The sequence below is a fragment of the Camelina sativa genome, chromosome 4, assembly GCF_000633955.1.
Source record: "Camelina sativa cultivar DH55 chromosome 4, Cs, whole genome shotgun sequence".
Taxonomy (NCBI): domain Eukaryota; kingdom Viridiplantae; phylum Streptophyta; class Magnoliopsida; order Brassicales; family Brassicaceae; genus Camelina; species Camelina sativa.
In genome coordinates, this window is record NC_025688.1 from 289,587 (window position 1) to 310,900 (window position 21,314).

A 21,314-nucleotide genomic window follows, 5' to 3' on the forward strand; every position below is an offset into this window, starting at 1 on the left:
AGAACTTTGTGTCCCCACAGACGGCTCCAATTGTAGAAACTGGGTTTCACATAATGAATTTGTTTGAAGGGGGAAACAAATTCACTTAAGAACTCTCTCAAAGAATTGGATCAAAACTAGAAATTAAAAGAGGATTTAGATCTCTTGGAAAACAAGCTAGGGTTTTGTTCAAGAACAATGAAGAATTAGGGTTTTTGTATTAATTGCTCGATGGGTCTTACAAGATGGGAGATTTCCCTTATTTATATGTTTCTCTAGATTACAAAATATAGCTACTTTCCTAATGAATCAAATCACGATTAGGAAGGTTTCTTGTTTCTTGCTAGGTCGGCCGCCGGGCGATCTGAGTAGTCAGTTCTTTGCTCCTGAGCTAGACCTTCGACACTATTGGGCCTTTATCCGAAAGGTTGAGTCCAACTCTGAGCTGATCCTCCGGTCCCGATAACCGGTTTACTTATTGGTTTAGTTCGGTGTGTTGGAGGTCAACTGTTAAATTCTGGGATACGAATCAGTAAACTTCTCGTTTCAGGAAATTGGATTTATATGCCTTCTATTGGAAAAACAATATTTTGTTGGGAGGAGTAGGATTGAGAATGGACTTGTGAGGTTTTACTAGCGGACAAGGATATTACCAAAACCAAAGACATTATTGGTCGTCTACAAGGGTTATGGTGTGGATGAAGAAGGGTAACAACAACGGAGCTGCGGGTCAAAATAGTATCTGAAATTTGATCGTTAGTCTATGCTAGGTTGAAATTTGCGCTACGCCGGATTGGTTTTTTAATTTTATTTTTTGTTATATATATATATATATTTGTTTTATTCAATTTCATAATTTAGTATAAACTGTTTGGAGTCAAGTTTCAAATATTTTAAATCAAAAACTCAAACTAATAACAAAAAGAACAACAAAATTAGCATTGAAATTATCAAAAACTTATGAAACTTAATTCGAAACCACATATATTAAATTATAATAAAAAATAATAAAATAAAATAAAAACTAACCCACGGTGTAGCGGGGTTCCAATCTAGTGTGATTAACAACGTAAGATACTTTTCCGTGAATTTTTTTTTGATATTCTATTAAAAATCATTTATTAAAAAAAGTGAAAAGTAAATTAAAAAAAAAAACTGAAAGAAACAGGGTGAGAAAGAGAAAGGAATATGATCATAATAGAATAAAATATTAAGGGATTTTATAAGGGTTTAATCTGGAAATAGCCCTCTAGGTATATATTTTTTAATTGAATACCTTAAAAAAAAGAGAAAATACTAAACAGCAAAACATATAGTTTTTTTTTTTATCGTCTTCAACAATAAAAAAATGTTTGACAGAGGAAGCAAACAAAACAAAACCATAAATAAACAAAAGATGTAGACGAAGGAAAGTTCAAGCTCGACGATCTAATTTTAAGCAATTATGAAGCCACGCCGGCCCTCCCAGAGCTAAATACGAGGTGAACCTACCATCCCGAGTGACACTGCACGCTATATCCCTAGCCACTCTATTCGCCTTAGGAGTAGAAAGATGAAATGTGACTGTCTCCATGCTTCGCACAACTCTGTGAATCCTGGATAATACCGACCTGTATTTTGGCCATTTACCTGGGCTTCCCATTGTTATTACTGCTGCACCACAATCCGTCCTCATCCAGGAGTCTATCATGTGGTATCAGAGCCACTTTGCAACCAGGTTTTGAAATTCCAATCGTCCATTTTTGTTTTTCCAGATTTTTCGTTCATCTTGCGAGAATTTTATAAAATGTTTTACTCGTTCAAAAATTACGAAATCAACTGTTGTCGAACCATCAAGGAGTCTAGTATTTTTGAAAATTGATTTCAGAATTTTTGGATTCGTTTTTATATTTTCCCAGATCCGTTTTCATTTGCATGTTTTTGGAACTATTTACTTGTTGGATCTTTGATTTGTTTTCAGGTACAATGGAAGAAGAAGAGTCATCCACCTCTAGCCTGGAAAGGAGAATCATGAAATCAATCACAGCTGCCATGGCAACGATGCTCGACGAAAAGCTTAGTGCTCTACGTCAAAGGCAACACCAAGATCTTAAGCCCAAGCCACCAGACGACACATCTAGATCAATCCGGAGCAGCCCACAGAAAACCTCTTACACTCCCAAATCTAAATCTGTGATTCATTCTAAAATCTCTCTGGCTCATAAACTCTATAAATTTGCAGGAAAAGGAGACTATCTTGAGTGGGAGAAAAACATGGATGATTGGTTCTACTACAAGGACATCCCAAGAAAGGAGAGATTAGCTTTTGCACTTACCCAACTCATAGGAGACGCTTACAAATGGTGGTTGCAAGAAGTTGATGACCGTTTATATTACAAAGAGCCAGATATCACATTGTGGAGAGATCTTAAGAAGCTTCTAAGGAAAAAGTATGCTCCACAAGCACTACACTGTTTTTCCCAAGTCAATGGCATAATCCAACCAGTTCCAGAAAAGAAACCAGCCAAAGTCCCGGACCAAAAGATAACCCCAACATCCGTGGAGGCAAAGACGCAGTCAGATCTTTTTGAGGCGTTAACCGAGTACATTAAATTTGAGAAGATGAAGGCTAAGTCAACATCTCAACCAAAGAAGGTCCCTGAACTGATTATCTTTCAAGAGAAAAGTCTAGAGTCATCGCTTGAATCATGTGGTGAACCAAAGCAATGTAAGTCTTCTACACTTTCAAAATCCAAGGAAGTAATTGATCAAGGTTTAGAAAATTCCAATTATTGTATGATGCACTTGTCTTTTCCCAAAAGTGTTGAGATAGGTACAGATTCTAATGGAGGACAATGGAAGCAAGCAGAACAAGAAAAGGAGAATAAGGAGTTTGAAAGAAAGGATCAGCCCAGACCCAAGGAGGAACAGCTCAGAGGCAGACCTAAGGAGGAGCAGCTCAGAGACGGACCCGAGGAGAAACAACTTGGAGAAGAATCCAAGGAGAGACAGTTCATTGCTGAGGATGATGTTGCTATACCAACTGGACCTATGACTCTACCTCAAGCTAAGTGTGCTCTTTCTTTTATCCAATCTGATTTGGTGTTTGAAAAACTATCCCATTTGGAACCGGAGCAACCGAGTAGAATTAATTCCTTTTTACAAGTTCAGGAAGAAGAATCACTAGAAACAAAAAAAATAAGTTTGCCATTGATTAGTGATTTGGAGCAGATCAGCATTGTGCCAAACCCAGTCCCTATACCATATCTTTGTGACTACCCAAGAAAGCACTATAAGGAAATTGATTTGGTTAGGACAGATCCTAATTGTTTTGTGATGATTTCTGCTCAAGATGAAAAACGTTTTGGTTTAGAAAATGTGAAAGAATTTTGTGTTTCAAAATCTGTTTTTGACAAAATGATTCCAACTTTTGAAACATTTTCCCTTGAAAAGTTCTTTAAGCCAAAAAGTTTGTTGTTTGAAAAATTTCATGAATTTAACTCTTCTTTGAGAGTTTCTTTGTGTAGCATTGCAATGGAACCATTTAAAAGTAAAATTGAGCATGTAATGGTTAAACATTTTTCTAACATGAGACATTTGCTTGAAAAAGAGTTGTGTGATTGTAAACTGTACAATGAGCTTTGCAAACCAACTGTGAAAGATCATGTTTTTGATTTCTCCATTTCAAGTATAATGCACTTGTTCTTTCCCATGATTGCTAAGAAAGGAACAAGTTACATGAAGAAACAAAATTACTTTGGAGAAGAAACATGTTATGTTCAAATCAAGGAGAAACCACCAGATATATGCCAAAAAATCATTTATCAGTTTGGAGTTAGAAGCTGGAAGTATCTTAGAAAAACTACTTCGATCGCCCAAGGATGCTCCATTCTAAAACTCTATTTTGATAAAAACTACATGAATATCTGTTTGATATTTTCATATGTGCCTAAACTGTTTCCTTTTGATGTAGGAGATCTTGCAGAGCATGGAAAAGTAGTCAAAGTTTTCTCAACACTCAAAGATGAACAACCTGATGCAACACATATGCTCATACCAAACTGTCATAAGATAAATATTGTAATTGTCAAGGATATTTTTATCCAAGATCACACAGATATGATTCGCTTGTCTTTGTCAAGAGAGTCAAATACAGGTTTTAGAGCAACCATGAAGCGCATAAGAAAAATTGAAAAGAAAGTGGAAGACAAACGATTTAACCCACCTGATTTTGATCAAGATGAGCATCAAGATATCAGCAGCCTCATACTGATCCAAGAAGAACCCTCGGATCCACTTCCATTAATCATGATGAGCATGAATCATACCCAAGTCACTATACAACTAAGTACTAAAGAAGAGGCCCCAGATTCAGCAGTTCTTTCATCCAAAGTCTTTGCAAGAACCGGAATTGGAGATGTTTTGATGTCTGATCATAAATTCAATGGTTGTTTTAGGATGATCTTTGAGGTTGGAGAACAACTAATGGTACACCTAAGGAGTAAACAATTTCCAGCTGAAAAGGAGCCAAAACTAATGCCAAAGATTGATGAACCTTTCAAAGTGCACAAATGGATCAACAACAACGCCTACCAACTCGATCGGCAAGGTAAGTACAATTTGAATGGTAGTTTTAACGTTTCTGATCTTCTTCCTTATTGTGCAGATAATTTGGATTTGAGGTCAAATCCTTTTCAAGTGGGAGAGGATGATGAGACCATGGACAGCTCAACCAAACAACATGAACATGAGGAGCAGCTTGAACCAGAGGAAGCATTGGAAGAGCAGCTTGAACTAGAGGAAGCATTGGAGGAGCAGCTTGTACCAGCGGAAGCATCGGAGAAAACATTGATCGTTATGGCGGGTCCTCTAACAAGGTCAAAATCAAGGAGGTTCAACCAAGCCATCAATGGTCTACTTAGAGAGCTGGACAATAAGCAAGAAGACATGGCTCAAGCTATACTAACAATGATCACAGCTCAGGGTGTTCGATAAAGGGTTAAGTGTTGCTTATGCACTCTTTTTCCCTAGTCAAGTTTTGTCCCATTGGGTTTTCTTGACAAGTTTTTTAATGAGGCTTATGTGACACTTTCAAAGCCCCTTTGTCACCCCATTTCATGGTCCAAGACTCATCTTTTTGCCTTGGTCCATTTTCTATTTCTCTCTTGTTCAAACTTGCATTTATTGCTTTTGTATTTTCCTAGGCATTGTGCATGAGCTTTACTTTGTTAATGCTATTGCATGATTTCCTAGGCATTGATTTCTCCCTTCTCTCCTCTTCTCCTTCGTCCCCCCTTCTCCTATAAAAAGACAATGTAGTTCTCTTTTGTTTCTCATCAAACATTTTAATCAAAAAACCTTCTTTTTACTTGTTTGATCAGAGAAGTGTGTAATATCTTCTCAACTTGTTTACTTCTTAGTGTGTCATATCTAAGTTGTAATCAAGTTTGTAGTCTAAGATATCTCCATCTCTCTTAGAAGTTCACTTCGTTCTTCCCCTTCAATCCGCTGCAATTCCACCTCTTCACCTTCTCCGTCGATCATCTCTTCATTCCGCTGCATCTTTCACCCATCCTTCATCATCATTCCGTTCATTCATCATCAAGCCCTTGCAAAGTGTGTTCTTGGGAGTAGATCCTCATCCGGGAGTCTATCACTATGATATGATAATGGGAAGCGTCAGGACATGTGTTATTTTTTTGATACGTATCTACTCAACCACGAGGAATTTGTGCATGAAACCAGTTGGAGAATGTGATCAGATCAATTACGAAACTCCTCGAAGAAGAATCAGATCAAACAGAGTTCAGATAAAGGAGTTACGCAATTTACAAAACAGGTGATCTCTAGCTTACGCGAATTTAGATATACGCTCATTCAAAGGAGGATTCTGACCAGACCAGATTGAATTAAGCTACAAACCAAATTGTTCTAGAATCTTGGTCCATCAAAAAAGCCCAACAAAGTGGATTCAGCCCAAAATCAAGAAGAAAAGAGAGATTTTCGCCCATCCTCAAAACAACATTTATTTATGTGTTTTTCTCTCTCTTACATGCACTTTAGAGTTTGAATTTCAATTCCCAAGTTGTGCTGCATGTTATGGACGAAATTGTTGTATCTTCTCTACGTAATGACGCTTAATTCATGAATAAAAAATAAGTTTTGTTGTTGAGTAAAAACCAGAGAAGTTTCTCTTTTTCAAGATGTGATATCTTGTAATTTTTGGAACTCCATGTTCATGGTGTGTCATATCTATGTTCATGGTTGATTTAGACNTCTCAACTTGTTTACTTCTTAGTGTGTCATATCTAAGTTGTAATCAAGTTTGTAGTCTAAGATATCTCCATCTCTCTTAGAAGTTCACTTCGTTCTTCCCCTTCAATCCGCTGCAATTCCACCTCTTCACCTTCTCCGTCGATCATCTCTTCATTCCGCTGCATCTTTCACCCATCCTTCATCATCATTCCGTTCATTCATCATCAAGCCCTTGCAAAGTGTGTTCTTGGGAGTAGATCCTCATCCGGGAGTCTATCACTATGATATGATAATGGGAAGCGTCAGGACATGTGTTATTTTTTTGATACGTATCTACTCAACCACGAGGAATTTGTGCATGAAACCAGTTGGAGAATGTGATCAGATCAATTACGAAACTCCTCGAAGAAGAATCAGATCAAACAGAGTTCAGATAAAGGAGTTACGCAATTTACAAAACAGGTGATCTCTAGCTTACGCGAATTTAGATATACGCTCATTCAAAGGAGGATTCTGACCAGACCAGATTGAATTAAGCTACAAACCAAATTGTTCTAGAATCTTGGTCCATCAAAAAAGCCCAACAAAGTGGATTCAGCCCAAAATCAAGAAGAACAGAGAGATTTTAGCCCATCCTCAAAACAACATTTATTTATGTGTTTTTCTCTCTCTTACATGCACTTTAGAGTTTGAATTTCAATTCCCAAGTTGTGCTGCATGTTATGGACGAAATTGTTGTATCTTCTCTACGTAATGACGCTTAATTCATGAATAAAAAATAAGTTTTGTTGTTGAGTAAAAACCAGAGAAGTTTCTCTTTTTCAAGATGTGATANAGCTCAGAGACGGACCCAAGGAGAAACAGCTTGGAGAAGAAGCCAAGGAGAGACAGTTCATTGCTGAGGATGATGTTGTTATACCAATTGGACCTATGACTCCATCTCAAATTCAGGAAGAAGAATCACTAGAAACAAAACAAATGAGTTTGCCATTGATTAGTGATTTGGAGCAGATCAACATTGTGCCAAACCCACTCCCTATACCATATCTTGTGACTACCCAAGAAAGCACTGTAAGGAAATTGATTTGGTTAGGACATATCCTAATTATTTTGTGATGATTTCTGCTCAAGATGAAAAACGTTTTGGTTTAGAAAATGTGAAAGAATTTTGTGTTTCGAAATCTGTTTTTGACAAAATGATTCCAACTTCTGAAACATTTGACCTTGAAAAGTTCTTTAAGCCAAAAGGTTTGTTGTTTAAAGAGTTTCTTGAATTTAACTCTTCTTTGAGAGTTTCTTTGTGTAGCATTGCAATGGAACCGTTTAAAACTAAAACTGAGCATGTAATGGTTAAACCTTTTTCTGACATGAGACATTTGCTAGAAAAAGAGTTGTGTGATTTTAAACCGTTCATTGAGCTTTGCAAACCAACTGTGATAGATCATGTTTTTGATTTCTCTGTTTCAAGTATAATGCATTTGTTCTATCCCATGAGTGTAAGAAAGGAACATGTTACATGAAGAAGCATAAGTACTTTGGAGAAGAAACATGTTCTTTTCAAATCAAGGAGAAACCACCAGATATATGCCAACAAATGATTTATCATTTTCGAGTTAGAAGCTGGAAGTATCTTAGGAAAACAACTTCGATCGCCCAAGGATGCTCCATTCTAAAACTCTATTTTGATAACAACTACATAAATATCTGTTTGATATTTTTCAATGTGCCTAAACTGTTTCCTTTTGATGTAGGAGATCTTGCGGAGCATGGAAAAGTAGTCAAAGTTTTCTCAACACTCAAAGATGAACCACCTGATGCAACACATGTGCTCATACCAAACTGTCATAAGATAAGTATTTTTATTATCAAAGATTTTTTTATCCAAGATCACACAGATATGATTCGCTTGTCTTTGTCAAGAGAGCCAAATACAGGTTTTAGAGCAACCATGAAGCGCACAAGAAAAATTGAAAAGAAAGTGGAAGACAAACGATTTAAGCCACCTGATTTTGATCAAGATCAGCATCAAGATATCAGCAGCCTCATACTGATCCATGAAGAACCCCCGGATCCACTTCCATTAATCATGATGAGCATGAATCATACCCAAGTCACTATACAGCTAAGTACTAAAGAGGAGGCCCCATATTCATCAGTTCTTTCATCCAAAGTCTTTGTGAGAACCGGAATTGGAGATGTTTTGATGCATGATCATAAAACCAATGGTTGTTTTAGGATGATTTTTGAGGTTGGAGAACAACTAATAATACACCTAAGGAGTAAACAATTTCCAGCTGAAAAAGAGCCAAAACTAATGCCAAAGATTGATGAACCGTTCAAAGTGCACAAATGGATCAACAACAACGCCTACCAACTCGATCGGCAAGGTAAGTACAATTTAAATGGTACTTTTAACATTTTTGATCTTCTTCCTTATTGTGCAGATAATTCGGATTTGAGGTCAAAGCCTTTTCAAGTGGGAGAGGATGATGAGACCATGGACAGCTCAACCAAAGGACATGGACATGAGGAGCAGCTTGAACCAGATGAAGCATTGGAGGAGCAGCTTGAACCAGAGGAAGCATTGGAGGAGCAGCTTGTACCTGCGGAAGCATTGATCGTTATGGCGGGTCCTCTAACAAGGTCAAAATCAAGGAGGTTCAACCAAGCCATCAATGGTCTACTTAGAGAGCTGGACAATAAGCAAGAAGACATGGCTCAAGCTATACTAACAATGATCACAGCTCAGGGTGTTCGATAAAGGGTTAAGTGTTGCTTATGCACTCTTTTTCCCTAGTCAAGTTTTGTCCCATTGGGTTTTCTTGACAAGTTTTTTAATGAGGCTTATGTGACACTTTCAAAGCCCCTTTGTCACCCCATTTCATGGTCCAAGACTCATCTTTTTGCCTTGGTCCATTTTCTATTTCTCTCTTGTTCAAACTTGCATTTATTGCTTTTGTATTTTCCTAGGCATTGTGCATGAGCTTTACTTTGTTAATGCTATTGCATGATTTCCTAGGCATTGATTTCTCCCTTCTCTCCTCTTCTCCTTCGTCCCCCCTTCTCCTATAAAAAGACAATGTAGTTCTCTTTTGTTTCTCATCAAACATTTTAATCAAAAAACCTTCTTTTTACTTGTTTGATCAGAGAAGTGTGTAATATCTTCTCAACTTGTTTACTTCTTAGTGTGTCATATCTAAGTTGTAATCAAGTTTGTAGTCTAAGATATCTCCATCTCTCTTAGAAGTTCACTTCGTTCTTCCCCTTCAATCCGCTGCAATTCCACCTCTTCACCTTCTCCGTCGATCATCTCTTCATTCCGCTGCATCTTTCACCCATCCTTCATCATCATTCCGTTCATTCATCATCAAGCCCTTGCAAAGTGTGTTCTTGGGAGTAGATCCTCATCCGGGAGTCTATCACTATGATATGATAATGGGAAGCGTCAGGACATGTGTTATTTTTTTGATACGTATCTACTCAACCACGAGGAATTTGTGCATGAAACCAGTTGGAGAATGTGATCAGATCAATTACGAAACTCCTCGAAGAAGAATCAGATCAAACAGAGTTCAGATAAAGGAGTTACGCAATTTACAAAACAGGTGATCTCTAGCTTACGCGAATTTAGATATACGCTCATTCAAAGGAGGATTCTGACCAGACCAGATTGAATTAAGCTACAAACCAAATTGTTCTAGAATCTTGGTCCATCAAAAAAGCCCAACAAAGTGGATTCAGCCCAAAATCAAGAAGAAAAGAGAGATTTTCGCCCATCCTCAAAACAACATTTATTTATGTGTTTTTCTCTCTCTTACATGCACTTTAGAGTTTGAATTTCAATTCCCAAGTTGTGCTGCATGTTATGGACGAAATTGTTGTATCTTCTCTACGTAATGACGCTTAATTCATGAATAAAAAATAAGTTTTGTTGTTGAGTAAAAACCAGAGAAGTTTCTCTTTTTCAAGATGTGATATCTTGTAATTTTTGGAACTCCATGTTCATGGTGTGTCATATCTATGTTCATGGTTGATTTAGACTTATCATAGATCCTTTCACAGATCTTTGTGGCGTCTGTCGATCCATCTCTCTATCCATTCCTTGTTGGTGTGTCATATCCAGCAAGTTGTCGATCCCCTTTGGTGTGTAATATCCAAAGAATCGATCCACCGGTAAATCAGGAGTCTTCCGCTGCTCTTGTGCGACCATTCGCTCCACATCCTTTGATCCTTTAGACTTCACAGTCTCTTGGATGCAAAGTTTATCCCTTTCACCACCTTAGAATGTCGACTCCTTGGGAAGATCGTATCAGACTACCATCCTGAATTGACGGTGTAAGCTCATCCCGCAGACAAGGATTGTCAAGCATTTGATCCCCTTGTCATAGCTATCCTTTTTTTCACCGCATACTGTACCTCTTTATCAGCAATTCCCTGTGATGAGTCTGCAGCCTCAAAGTCGAAAACAAGACCTTTGCCTTTATCAACATCTGTTGTGAAAGTAGGTGGAGCTTCTAGTATGAGCAAAGTGCTTTGACCACGTGCATCCCCCTCCAAATCCCAGACAGACTTCCGCACTCTCTCTATACGTATCAGCTTCTCTGCCTGATCCGCAACTGATAAGTACTGTTGCATCTCATCCAACACCTCTTTAGCTATCTTTGGTTTGCCAGAGGTTGCATCAATGCCCACATCAGCATCCGTCAACACACCATACAAGGGGTCATCCTTGCTGATTCTCGGAACAAGACAACTTGGAATAGGGACTGATGGTACACCCGATGTTTTAGGACCTCCCTTGACTAGCCCTTGGCTATTGGATGGATTAAGGGGACATCGAGTCTTATCATGTGTAAGACGTTGACACTGATAGCACCTCCTTCGAATACGTTCATACTCAATTCCAATGCTTACTGTTTCTCCTGATGGTATCTGTAATGTCTTCGTATTCCTCAAAGGTCGATTGACATCAAACAGAACCTTGACTCTCACATACCCACGACTTTGTGGCTTCAAAGGGTCGAAAGCCACATGTGTAACATGTCCAATATGACCTGCAATCTCCCTGATCGTATCTGTTGTGTTGTATTTCACAGGGATGTTGCGAAGCCTGATCCAGATTGGGAGAACCTTCAAATAGTCACTTGGAGGGTTCTCAACCCATCAATCCAGAGTCATACTCTAGTCGTTAAAAGTCCACGCTCCAGCCTCTAAAACCCGTGATAATTCCGCTTCGGAATCAAAAATAAACTGGAATCGATCATTCAACAAAGCGATTCCCCGTGCTCTGTTATAGACACGCCACGCCCTTGGCATCTCATGGATCATGCTTGACATCTTTTGATTCTCCGGGCAAAGAAGCCGACCAATGAGACTACACGTGTTCCATTCACACGAGTTAAACTTAGCATGATCTTGCAGCACAATCGGTCTATCTTCCTCAAGAGACATCTCTTTAAGAGCTTTGTCCAATGCATACTCCATTCTTCGTTGTTAACAAGTTGACTATGACAATACCAAATCCCAAATAGGGTGAAAACTCAGCAGATCTGGGTATTGACGGTAGACTCCAGGATGAACTAGGTTAAACTCCAACAAAATCTCTTCACAAACAGAAAAAATCCTTTTAAATCCGGCGAAATAACCAAATATTCCCGGTTTCTGTAGCTTTCTCACTAAAGACATTCTAGTTGAGAAAGAGAGTCCTAAGCCCATCTCTTGGGATATAATATTCCTAATATTTGAATTTTGATTTATGATTTAATTTCTAAATTTTAAAGTTTAAAATTTTCAAAAAATATATAGTTATACCGTAATTTTAATTAAATTGAAAGAGAAAATAAAGAAAGAAGAAAAAAAAAAACAGCTGTAGTAGTCTTACATTAGTACATACGAACCGTCGACTAGCACACCAGCCCCAGCACCAACACCAGCACCTATTATTATTATATAGAAGAAAAATCAGATTCCCCAAATTCAATTTTGCTACTTTTTTTTTTTAATAAAAAAATTATTATATAAACTCTTTAGTATTAATATTTAGTTATAATAAAGTTTTGGTCGAATTTTGTGGAACACACTGGCTGAATAGAATTACATGGAACCACCGCCTTCTTCTCTCTCCTCCACTGCGGTGGCGTCCACCTCCATCCCCGCCGCAACCGCAGCTGTTCCACCTGCTCATGTGACTTCATCTTACCACGAGTCTCTTGACTCCTCCCCTCGTTCACGCACCACCGATGGCTGGGATGACCTCCCTGCTCCTTCCGGCGGTGGCGGCGGAAGCACCGTCTCTTCTAAAATCCGTCTCATGTGCAGTTACGGCGGTCATATCCTCCCTCGTCCTCACGATAAATCCCTCTGCTACATGGGCGGCGACACTCGCATCGTAGTCGGCGACCGTAACACCTCTCTGTCTTCTCTCCTCACTCGCCTCTCCAACACGCTCCTGGACGGCCGCTCCTTCACCCTCAAGTACCAGCTACCAAGCGAAGACCTTGACTCTCTCATCTCCGTCACTACCGACGAGGATCTCGACAACATGATCGAGGAGTACGACCGTACGATCGCCGCCTCCAATTCCACCAAACCCTCGCGCCTCCGTTTGTTTCTCTTCACCTCCAAGCCTGAGGCTACTCAATCTATGGGTCAGATCCTCGAGAGCTCTGCCAAGAGCGACGATTGGTTCCTCAACGCTCTCAACAGCGCTGGTCTCCTCAACCGAGGGTTCTCTGATTCTGACACGAACGTCAATCGTTTACTTGGGTTGGACCATGTTGGAGAAGGAGATCTACGCGATGATGGCTCCGTCAAAAGCGCCAAGCAGCAGCAGATCCAGCAACAACCGCAACAGCAAGGAGGCCAAGATGTTCACTGCTTGCCTGATTCTCCCATGTTGGACACCTCCTCTTCTTCTTTTGGCTCTACTTCTTCCTCTCCCTCTCTAGCCAATTTGCCTCCGATTCGTGTTCATGTTGAGGAACCCAGCGGCGTCCTAGATCAGAGAAATCTGGGAATCGAGGAGCAGTTCGCACGCTTCAACGTTGGGAGTAAGCAACAGCAGGACGACGGATTCGCTGCCATGTCTTCACCTCCGCCGATGCCTGTCACAATCGCGCTTCCTGCTGCGACCGTTTCAAATGAGTCCCACACGCGGGTCATCTCTGACGATGAGAGATCCGATCACGGCGTGCCTGCTGCTGGATACAGGAAACCTCCCACTCCGCGTTCCCAGCCGCAGAATCTGCCGCCTCAGCAGCTCAAATCCAATAGCGAGCTGCCATCACCCAATTCCGTTTCCAGGTACCTCCTCTTCTTCTTGCATGTGCCTCAGTTTTGTTTGATGGTGGTGTATATAGTTAGTTAGTTTCTGATTGTGTTTGCTATATTATTCTTACCCCTCAGTGATAGCAGTATGAGCAACCCTATGTTTCACCGAAGACCTACTGTCTATCAAGAACCAATTGCTCATATGTCTTCTGCTGCTTCCACCGTTGTTACTGGTATGATCAACCCCTCCGATCCAAGCACGCTTTTATCCCCCAATCAGAATCAGAATCAGAATCAGGACCCAGGCTACATCCTTCATCCCCAATTCGAGCAGCAATCTCAGCCACAACAGCAGCAACAGTTCCTACACACTACTGCTGCACCTCAATACATTCATCACCATCCCTCTAGCGGCCTTCCTGTCCAGACTTACATCCAGGTTTACTCTTCACAACAGCCACCGTTGCAGCAGCAGCAGCAGTCTTTCCACCAGCACCCAGGTCGTCTGGATCAGCAGCCTTATCCTGTTTATTACGTTACTGCTCCAGTCCCACCTAGGCCCTACAGTATGCCATCTGCAACTGTTAGCGAGACTCCAGGTTCTCTGTCTTCTAACCATCTCCAAGCACCTCCCAACTCTACCATGATGCCTCCACCTCCTAGCAACCACATGAGAAGTGTTACTGGTGGTAAACCTGAGATGGGACAGGCTGCTGGGATCTACACAACAGCCCCAGGTGTGGGCGGTGCTCAGATGATTCACCAGATTCCAACAAGCCAGCAGCAGTTCATGGGGTATTCGCAAATCCATCACCCACCTCAGTCTGGTTCAGCTGGGAATCCTAACTATGGATATGAATACGCTGACAATGCTCATACACAAATATACTACACCCAACCTCTGGGACACGCACAGTACCAGACAATGACCGGACCTCCACCCGCCATGGTGATGCCTGATGGTTCTGCTGCTTCTAAGCTTCCAGCTGAGAACATGACTCAACAGATCCGGACTTCACAGCCATTGTGACACACACACAACTATGAAGGTGAACCACAAAATTTTGGAGGAAGAAAACCCGGGTTGGTTTTTAAACGTATACATATCTAAATTATTATTATTTTTTTTTTTTTTTACAAGTTGCTGCATCAAAAAAGAGTCTGGCTTCGTGTTGGTTTGGTATTATGGATTATGTTAAAACTTAAAACTGTTGTCTGAGTAATTAGAAAATAAGGAAGTAGTGCTGCTTCGTGGGGTACTACATTATAGTTGCAATTGATACTGGTGGTGCTCTTACCATTTTCCTGGATCATATATCATATTATTATCATTCATTTTATATTGTAAATGTATCTCTCCTTGATCATCGCTCTTTTTTTGTTTTCCTACTTGTTGGAGACTTAAGAAGGCTCTAATATTGTTTAGAAATACCCAGAGATTTAAGACACATGAGATTCTGAGATGTATAACATGTAATATTTGGAAGAATGTATGTCTTCTTCTTCGTCGTTTCTTCTTTCCTATCCATGGGAGCATAAGTACAGACATGAATCCATGTTGTGTGGTCTTGCAAAAGTACACACAACCCTACAACTTCTCAGACAAGGTGTGGGTGAAAAAGGTAGTGACAAAGTTGACCTGTCTTCTAATTTAGCAACATAACTATCTCTTTTGAAAGAGAGAGCATTTTGTGTAATTCACGTAACACCAGACCCAAACCTTTCCCTCTCTCTACCCATACTTTCGATTCAGGATATTTTACTCTTGCACTACACTGTTCTTTCACAAACAACACAGAGCATTGATTGAAGTACCGGCTGATATTTTTTCTGGCAGAGTTCACTGAGTGGAGGGAGATATGTATTTTTGTGATTTTGTGCATCAGAAGCATTGAAGTACCGGCTGGCTCGGTTGGGTTACAAAATCTGAACTAAATCTCTCTGTGGTCAGCTCCCCATCCCTTGCATCAAACCAACTGTATCTTAAATGGGTTCTTCTTGTCGTCTGTCTATTTCATGTCTGCAATTCTGTCTTTTTCTTTCTTAAACTCTTCTAACACTCTTTCAGCATCAGCTTCATGCTATAAATCTTTATCAATGTGCTCTCTTTTTCTCATCCTACTTTCCCTTCTCTGCATCTTTAGACATAACGAAGCATCAGGCAATGGACCCAAACACACCTGCAGACTTCTTCCAAGGATCTTCCAAGTTTCACACATATTACTCACATACCAAGAAGGGTGGTGGGGTAATCGATCTAGGTCTCAGCCTTAGGACCATACAACATGAAACTTACCTCCCATCGGGACAAAGTGAGATTCTTTGCTGAAACGTTATGCTTTCATCTCACTGTTAGTTACTTTTCTTCATCCTTACTTTACTTGGTATCTTCAATATCTACATGTGAATCAAAGTGATAGGTGTTGACGGGTATGGAGATCTCATAGACTGGTCGCAGACCAGATATAGCAGCAATACACAGCTGAAGAGTGAGGAAACTAGAAACCGAAGACTTTCTGAAGAATATTACAATGATGAAAAAGAGAGCAGAAGAAAATTGAATTATGTAAAGGTAAATCTAGATGGCCTAGTGGTGGGCCGCAAGGTTTGCCTTCTTAGTCAAGGAAATTACTCAACTCTTGCTCTTCAGCTTGACGATATGTTTGGTAAGCCGTGTTCTTATCCCCAAAGCTTCCAGCTACTAGTATGTTTCAAAAACTTTCGCCACATCAATTTGAATTTGCAGGGATGCAGACCACCGTGTCAGGACTGAGGCTGTTCCAGACTGAGTCTGAGTTCTCTTTGGTCTACAGAGACATGGAAGGTATCTGGAGGAATGTTGGGGACGTTCCATGGAAGTAAGCTCTTCCACTTTCTCTATACAATTTTTTTAGTAAATCACTTTTGTAATTTGCCTGAAACTCAATAGAGAGTTTGTCGAAAGCGTGGATCGGATGAGAATTGCAAGAAGAAACCATGTTCTTCCTCCCTTTTAAGCTTTTTAAGTCGAAGCTTCTCTCTTCCAGGGCGTTCACTGTTTTATCTAAGATTCAAATTAGCTCAGTTGTGGTTCTAATATTTAACATCTGATGTACCGGAAACTTTAAGCTATAAAAACGATTATGAAGTGAGGCACAACTTAATTAATAACCACTAACAAAGACGGGACAAAAAAACAAAAACAAAAACGGTAACCACATCAGCATCGTCAGGTGCAAATGCTCCAAGTGATTGCAGCTTCATCTTTTAAAACAAGCTTTATGTGCATATCTCTAGATGTCTCAATCGCCAGCCACAGGTAATCTGTCGAGAGTATCAGAAACGTGCCTCATGGTAGGCCTTTTCTCTGGACTGCTATTTACGCAACTGATCGCAATCTTGAGAACAGCGACAATCTCGTCTTCCTTATTTGCCTCAGGATCCAAACAAGGATCAAGAACATCACATAATGGTTTCTTCTCCTCAATGCATACTTGTATCAATCGAACTATATCCATTTCCGATGTCCCCACCTCCATTGCCGGAGACTTACCCGCTATCAGTTCCAGTAATATGATCCCAAAAGAGTAAACATCCCACTTCTGTGATGGTTTTACCATCTTGAGAGTCTCGGGTGCCTGGTAGTAGGATCCAGACGAAGAGTGAGCAGTGAACTCCGAAGATACACTCTTGTGATGGTGTTGTTGCCTCTCTTGCGGCTGTTGATCCGTTTGGATGATTCTGTTAGACTGTATGGTCGGAGAAGAACCTCCAGCAATGTTAGCCAACCGTGCAAGTCCAAAATCAGAGATCTTAGGTTCCATGTCTTGTCCGATGAGAATGTTGCTGGGCTTGAGGTCTCCATGGACGTATTTTTTTGGACTGAACTCATGGAGATAAACAAGCCCTGTCGCAATCCCTTTCACTATCCTCAGCCGTTCAGACCACGTCAAGGGAGCATTAGTCACCATGCCTGGCTTTCCTGCACAGGCACATATATATTAGAAATAGTGACTTAACATGATGTAGTCGAAGGGTGCATCTCGAAATAAGAAAAAGAGCGACTCACCGTGGAGGGCGGTTGCGAGGTTACCGTTGGGAACATAGTCGTAGATGAGAAGCTTCTCATCCACAGACCAATAATAAGCTCGAAGACCAGCAATGTTAGGATGTCTCAGTTTCCCAATGGCTTCAACTTCTGTCTGAAACTCCTTGAATCTCTGAGACCCTCCTTCACCTAATCTCCGGACGGCCAGTGTGAGACCGTTCTCTAGAACCACTTTGTACACAATCCCGATTCCGCTCTTCCCTAGAACAAAGGCTGACGCTTTTAGTAGCTCCTCCAGGTTAAACACTACCTGAGCGTCAAGGGCCACAATGTCGCAATGCTCTACGTTTTCAGATAGCGTTTCAGATTCGTCTTTCCGGAAACACAGACATTCTGCAGCCCTTTTCTTGGATTCTTTATCGAATCCGAACTGGTTCTCGCGGTTGCAAGGACAGAACTTTGAGTAGCAGTAAGTGAAAAGCAAACCCACGAGGCAGATACCTATAACGTCGCAGAGAACAATGGCAATGACGGCGCTTTTGCTCAAACCACTTGACTTTTGTTTGGCTTCAGAGTTGCTATCCGAATCTTCGGGCGGGTTGTTGCTTGGGATAAAAGGGTAAGAGGCATTGAGGCCGGGTTCATATCCTGGGCAAAGGTCTTTCAATGGCGGGCCGCATAGCCCAGTGTTGCCGATAAACGCCGTTGGTCCTCTGTTCATAAGAGCACCAGTTTGAGGAATGGGACCGGAGAGATTGTTGAAAGTGAGATCAATGTAAACCTTTTCAGGAAGATCTCCCAGCGCAGGTGGGATTGAACCGGTGAAGTGATTATGAGAGAAATCAGCAGTTCCTTGTAGATTAGAGAGGTTTCCGATGTCACTAGGGATCGAACCGTTGATTTGGTTGAAGGCGAGGTCGAGTTTCTCCAGAGAGACGAACGCTGAGCCAAACCCATCAGGCAAAGGACCAGACAGATTGTTGCGGCTGACATCGAGTGTTCTCAACCTGCTGCATTGCAGAATCGAAGGCGGTAGCGACCCGTTGAAGAGGTTCTGCGACAAATCTAATGTCTGAAGAAGCTTAAGCCTACCGATCTCGTCCGACAAGGACCCATCAAAGGAATTGCCGTAAAGGACTAAACTTTGGAGTCCTTGAAGCTCGAAAAGCTGAACAGGCAACGACCCATAAAACCTATTGCTCCGGAGATTCAAGTGACGGAGACTGGAGAGAAACCCTAGAGACGAAGGGAGAGAACCGTAAAGGCTCTTCCTTGGAATGCTTAGAGACACCACCCTGAGTTCTTTGCAAGTAACACCGTTCCACGAACATGCGTCCTCGTCCGATGAGTTCCAATTGCTGAGGGAACCGGTAGGATCATCGTGGACGCTCTGCTTGAACGTTAGGAGCGCGAAGCCCTCGTCGTTTAAGCCACTAACAGTCACATGGGGGATGTAGTTGTAGTTGCAGAGAAGAGCAACGATGATTATCAGCAAAGCCAACATTTCAGATGCAAAATTAGAACAAAAAGACGAGAGGTAAGAACCACTTTGTACAAGAGAGTGATATAGAGTCCTGATAGTGATGGAGTAAAGAGTAAAGTATAAAGAAGAAACAAAAGATACCTTCGTTGAAGAAAAAGGAGGAAGAAAGGATACAAAAGGAAGAGAGAGAGGGAGAGAGAGCTCTGTTTTTTTTTCTATTTTCTTGCATTGGGAGAAGAGAAGCAGCAAAAAAAAAGAAATGACCAAGTTTGTGAGAAAAGAGGTGAAAGTTGGACAAAAGAGAAGCCCATGGCGGACTAATCCATACGCTAATTTGTCCACTAATGCATTTCTTTACTGATTAACATCTCTCTGTCGTTTCTTAGCTCCTTTTGACCAAAATTATAATCGTTATAAAATTAAATCTTAGTGTAAAAACTAAAAATGTTAGTTCAGAACTTTTTTTATTCAAATAGTAGAAACATCCTTTTAAAAAAATTAAAATACCTTTCGTCAGGATTATTGTTTTATTCTGAAAAGTATTATATTGGTCCTTTGATTGATGTGTCAAGTGTCAATTCTGGTAAACATTTACAGTGTTTGTCTTTTTCTAATCCAATCAACCTTCTCAATATTGAAACCAATACAACTTTAATTACCATTAAAGTATCATTTTATGAATCATAGATAATGTGGCTCACAAAATGCAAAAAAAAAAAATCTTTTTGTTTCTCTCCCAACGAAAAGTTTGTCCTAGCCGTCAACGAAAAATCTTTTTGTTGTTGTTGTTTAGTTCATCGCTTCTTTTAACTCATGGATTTCGGTGGAGAATGGCTTCACTTTGGCTGAGACGGCAGATCTTTACGGCGGAGCTTGCGAGTTTCGTCGACGGCCAGCTTCTCCTGAGAGAGTTGTTTCTTAGGTCTTTTAGATCTATTATTTGGAAGATTTTTCAGAATTTTGAGTTTCATGGTGATTCCCAAAATTGCTCACGAATTTGTGGTTGTGGTCTCCTTTGTTTCTTGAGCTCGGTAAGCTGACCTTCTGGTCTCTTCTTCGCCGTTGTTTAGAGCTAAGTGGAACCGTTTTAGTTTGTTTCAATTTCTTGGGTTAGTTGTTTAAGTAGTTGTTTGGCCTTGGAATGGGGAATCTTTTGGTTTTGCTTCGAGTTTTGATTTGGGTTTGAGGAGGCGGTTGGAAGTGTCAAAATGCAGAGAAGATGTTAGCAATTCCAGATCAGGTAGATCCACGGTATGACTCGAAGAATAAGGTATCTTCTTTGCTAGGTCTTTCCCATAGTTCATGTGATGTTCGATTTGAAGCCGTCAGTGTTGTGTGGTTTTGATTGCGTTACCCGCCCAGCCTTTACCTTCCTATCACCCTTGTTTATCTCACCCTACCTTTGATTCCCAGAAGGCTCCTTCCCTATCTAAGTTTAGGCTCCGTTTTGTTTGAAGAAATTCTAGTCTCCTTTGTCTGCAGATGGTTCTTCTCATTGTTGTGGCTTGTTGTGGTTGATAGCTTTCTCGAACTTTCCTCTTGTTTGGTTTCTTTGAGAGGTTAGACTTCGCTCCTTGTCTTGCTTTGCAGATCTGTTTAGATTTGATTGTGTTAGGCTTCTATCTAGACGTTATGGGACGTTGTAGTCGTCGTCGTCGTATCCGGAAATGTTCGAGTCTTGTTTGTCGGGTTATGAAGTTCTTGGTTCTTGTGTTGAGGTATTGGCTCTCTTCTTGATAGGAGGTGGTGGTTGTTATTGTGGGATTGGTTGTGGGCATCCTTAGTAAAAATCAACTACAAGAGCTTCAGAAGAAGAATCTTTGCTTTTTGAGACTAGTTTATTTCTTAAAGGTTTTGTCTAGATTGCCTTTGTTGTTAGTTCTTGGGTTGGTCTTCTTTCCAAAGTTAAATTTGTTTGTTTTGTTGTTTGCTTCTTTGTATGTTTCACTTATGCTTCCGGGGATTTCTACTCGTCCGTCGGCTTTGTTTTCCCTTGTTTTGGCTTTAGACTCCGGGGAAATTTTATCTTCCGCCGGCTCAAGTTATATTTCACAATGTATTCCACCTAGTTTATTAATATTATCAGATGACAAAAAAAATTAATAAAAAAAATAAAGATAATGTGGCTGTAGCAGGAAACTCCCCAAAAATACCAGCTGTTACATACAGTAAAACCTCTAAAAATTAATAATGTTGGGACCAAGACATTTTATTAATTTATAGTGATATTAATTTATCTATAAATTAATAATTATTAATTTATAGTGTAAACTAATAATTATTAATTTATAGATATATTTTTAATAGTTTAACTTTTAAAAA

General features: G+C 40.3%; 3 protein-coding genes across 9 annotated transcripts; 2 read left to right on the forward strand and 1 right to left on the reverse strand.

The window, feature by feature from the left end:
- On the forward strand, positions 12,250-14,631 carry LOC104779418. Its single transcript, XM_010503770.2, has 2 exons — positions 12,250-13,515; positions 13,618-14,631. The coding sequence occupies exons 1-2, from the start codon at positions 12,311-12,313 to the stop codon at positions 14,510-14,512; spliced, it is 2,100 nt and encodes a 699-aa protein (XP_010502072.1). The 5' UTR covers positions 12,250-12,310; the 3' UTR covers positions 14,513-14,631.
- On the forward strand, positions 14,742-16,499 carry LOC104779419 (auxin-responsive protein IAA32-like). 7 transcript variants are annotated; one of them, XM_019244412.1, is made up of 6 exons: positions 14,742-15,104; positions 15,236-15,428; positions 15,627-15,794; positions 15,897-16,148; positions 16,229-16,340; positions 16,412-16,499. In XM_019244412.1, exons 3-6 carry the CDS (start codon positions 15,647-15,649, stop codon positions 16,476-16,478), a joined length of 579 nt encoding a protein of 192 aa, XP_019099957.1. In that variant the 5' UTR covers positions 14,742-15,104; positions 15,236-15,428; positions 15,627-15,646; the 3' UTR covers positions 16,479-16,499. The 7 variants fall into 7 exon arrangements, with proteins under 7 accessions (XP_019099957.1, XP_019099958.1, XP_019099959.1 ...); XM_019244413.1 differs by having other exon boundaries at positions 15,281-15,428; XM_019244414.1 differs by having other exon boundaries at positions 15,320-15,428.
- LOC104779420 (receptor protein kinase-like protein ZAR1) lies at positions 16,575-19,272 on the reverse strand. Its single transcript, XM_010503781.2, has 2 exons — positions 17,531-19,272; positions 16,575-17,443 (listed from the first exon to the last, which is right to left on the reverse strand). Exons 1-2 carry the CDS (start codon positions 19,011-19,013, stop codon positions 16,764-16,766), a joined length of 2,163 nt encoding a protein of 720 aa, XP_010502083.1. The 5' UTR covers positions 19,014-19,272; the 3' UTR covers positions 16,575-16,763.